This window comes from Zingiber officinale, chromosome 8B, assembly GCF_018446385.1.
Source record: "Zingiber officinale cultivar Zhangliang chromosome 8B, Zo_v1.1, whole genome shotgun sequence".
NCBI lineage: Eukaryota > Viridiplantae > Streptophyta > Magnoliopsida > Zingiberales > Zingiberaceae > Zingiber > Zingiber officinale.
In genome coordinates this window covers 49,898,135-49,901,450 of record NC_056001.1, presented here as the reverse complement: position 1 = coordinate 49,901,450, position 3,316 = coordinate 49,898,135, and the positions used below count along the sequence as shown (strand labels likewise).

The 3,316-nt window shown below is 43.5% G+C and overlaps 1 protein-coding gene across 1 annotated transcript; it reads right to left on the bottom strand.

The window, feature by feature from the left end:
- Positions 1–598: 598 nt before the first annotated feature.
- On the bottom strand, positions 599–3,115 carry LOC122014944. Its single transcript, XM_042571499.1, has 2 exons — positions 2,777–3,115; positions 599–2,578 (listed from the first exon to the last, which is right to left on the bottom strand). Exon 2 carries the CDS (start codon positions 2,353–2,355, stop codon positions 826–828), a length of 1,530 nt encoding a protein of 509 aa, XP_042427433.1. The 5' UTR covers positions 2,356–2,578; positions 2,777–3,115; the 3' UTR covers positions 599–825.
- Positions 3,116–3,316: the final 201 nt, after the last annotated feature.

The window sequence follows — 3,316 nt, the reverse complement described above, 5'->3', positions numbered from 1 at the left end:
TCCTCATTCTATAGACCCAACGAGCCTTAACCTATAGAGCCAAACTAATGTGTACTCTAGACTTTATCACAATTGCTTATTTTCTCCTCAAGAGCAACCAATTCATTAAGAATCCCTTTGGACCTCCCATGCATATAATTCACTTTCTTGAAATTTTAGTGTTGATTCATCTATGAAATTAACATTTTGCTACAACAAATTTTATGACATTAACAAACAATTTCATAATTCATGTAAAACTGATCTGAAATGCTTTCTTATATATATTCACTTAACAGAAATTAGACTGAAACTTGGAATAAGCAGTGATGAGCTTGTGAATGAAGCACAACAGAATAAAAAATCTAGACATTTGAAATAGTTCAATAACATTAAAAAGGATCTTTCAATAAGAATGTAAAGCTAGCTGATCACAGTCAAAGGCACATGACAGATGCTGATCATTATACGTAGAACAATCAAATTCAGAACAAGTAACACAAATCTACAGACAGGTAAAGCACATGTTGATTAAATTGTTATTTGATACTTGCAAAACATCTACCACTCTCTTGATCATAACCAATTTTAGCAAATAAACAAACAGGAGAAAGGAAAGTACCAAAATATCCAAAGTAAATCTTCTATCAATAAGGATCTTAGGAAGATCAATTCGACATCTCTACTAAAGAAGCAACAATAAGGGGCTAAAAAACAGAAACAAAATAGAAAGTTAACATTGTATAATTTGACAAATTTCCTGTTAAAGAGAATTATCAAACAGAGAAAATCTGTCATAATCACACACCTTGTGCTGCTACTTATTCAACATTAGACATTAGATCATTAGCTTCCCAGGTGAGGGGGGCGCATGCTCACACGAACTTCATGTTCCTCTGGTCCAACTCGGTGCTTAGGAACTATAATCTCAAGCAAAGAGCCAGCCTCATCATAGTATGCTTCCAGCTTTGCATCTTCAGGAATACGTGTTGGCAATGTTATTTCCCTTACAAACTCACCTGGCGGGCAATGCTCAGGGAACGTATCAGTCAGTTTAAAAGTCCTATCGTGTCTCTTTACATATGGCATCCGGGCTGTACTGACACAAAATATCTTCAGTATCCCATTCATCAGATTGTTCCTCCATGACAGCTTCACACTCTGTTGATCAGCAAAGGACAAGCTCACCATTATCAAGTATCCCTCATCATCTTCATATATCGTCTTTGCAGCAGTCACAGGGCCATGTGCATGCCTCATTACTCCTGTAAATTCCTTCAACCATGAGGGCTCAACCTGGTGCATCTCCACATCCTGACTTCCCTCAGCATGTGAGTTAGTAGGAAAGCAAAGATCTTCCTCCATTCTATGAGGAAACAAATTCTTCCTGCGCTTGTTGCAGATAGGTGAAAGGTCTACCACATTACTATTACAATGATGAATTTGGGAAGACAAATTCAAACTTGAGCCATTTAGCAGCTTCTTAGGATGGGGATGGGGATGTGGAGAGATCTTTGGTTGAGAAAGAGGTTTCTCAAGCTCAGATTCAGTGGTCTGCTGGTTCCTCCATGCCTCAAAGTCACTAGCTTCATCTGGGATTGAGAAATTAAAATCTCTGCCAGTAAGTTCCATCCACTTCTTCCGGTCCAATTCACCAACAACCATCAAATTGGGCAAGCGAACAACCTCAATTCCATGCACACATTGAGGGTTTGACAGCCCCCGATACTGCTTGCGCTGCATCCTGTGGGATCGAACAAACCCCCTATCAACACTAAATGGGAACTGAGGTTCACCAAGACGGGAATGCCCATTCATATAGCTCCGCAGTTGCATCTTTCCAAGTGCATTCTCTGGCCTCTCTTTGAAAGCCCACATGTACATGTTCTCCATATCATGCTGGACTAGGAATTTATCATGGCGGACATCGGACTTATCAAACCCATTCACCCCCTTGCCATCCCATGTGATTTTCCCCTTGAATTTCTCCGAAAGCACAGGCTTGAAATATAAGTTAAAGAAAAACCATGCACCCCAAATGCCGTCCCCTCGCTTGGTGCACTTACGGGCAGAGGAGATCTTAGGGACATGGACGGTTGTCTCTGCATCATAAATTTGCGACCCAAGGCCGACGTCGAAGATATCACAGGAGTCTGAATTCCAAGATTGGTCGGAAGGCGAGCGCTCAGTCGACAGAGGAAGATTAATGTCAGGAGCACCAGAAAGCACAATCTGATGGCGTTGGATCAAGAGCTCGCGATCAGGGTCCTCATGGGACGACAACGAGGACACTGGGCAACCAGACGGGTCCATGGAGAGGTGGGTGGAGGGGTGATGATTCTCAATGGATAAGGTGGTGAGGAGATCTTCTCCCATGCCGCCTTCTACAAGTTTTTTTTTCCCTTTCTTTCCTATACTGCGAATTGCGCAATCATCTCCACCTCCTCGCGCTGCTATCTGATGGGTGGGTTTCTAATTCCTCCGCAATCGATGAACGCATCCCACAGAAGAAACTCACAGATCCATTCCATATATTCCACCGCCGGTTCCTATGACACCAAGAGAATGCAAAGAACCCCCCACCCCAGCAAAACGTCGCCTGTGTAAACAAAAATGCACAGTCGACCAAAATCCGAGCAGAAAGATGTAATTTTTATAGATAAAAAAGCAAAAAAAAAAATATTGCCGGATCTTAGCAATCACACGATCTCAAAATCAAACTAAAATCAACAGAAGCATTTGTAGAAGCATCAGTAACGAGATCAATAAGAGAACAAAAATGACCGGGCGGGCTCACCTTCCGGGCCGGAAACTAAACTGTCTAGGGTTCCAATTCGAAAAAAATGAAGCCCCTCGTGAGCCTCAAGTCCACCATTGCTCTCGTGAGCGCGGACTCGCGTTGAAGACGTCAACGAAGCAGGAGAGCGACACAAAAAAACGGTGAAGGGAAGGCGGAGCGCAGCCGAGGCGCTCTTATCGTCGTCGAGCCGCTCCCCGATAAACGCCCTCCCCCAGGTGCCACCTGCTACGAGAAAAAAAGAAAAAGAAAAGTAGGAGGGGGTTATTGCAAAAAAAGCAAGTGGTGTTATCTGCCGAACCACGTTTCTTTCTCTCTTTCTTTCTACATTGTACATTGTGATAAGGGTTTCGCAGCCGAAAGCCAGGGGAAGGAAGGGAGTTGGGCCTCCCAGCATCTTCCTTCCTGCTGCTGTCTTTTGATCACGAGTGTAGGTTATCAGGATGCGGTTGGTGGAAGTGGACCCCACCATGGGAGGGAGGAGGGGGGATGAATATGTCTTCTCTTCTTTATCGGTTGGGCGAGTAAATTATGCATCGC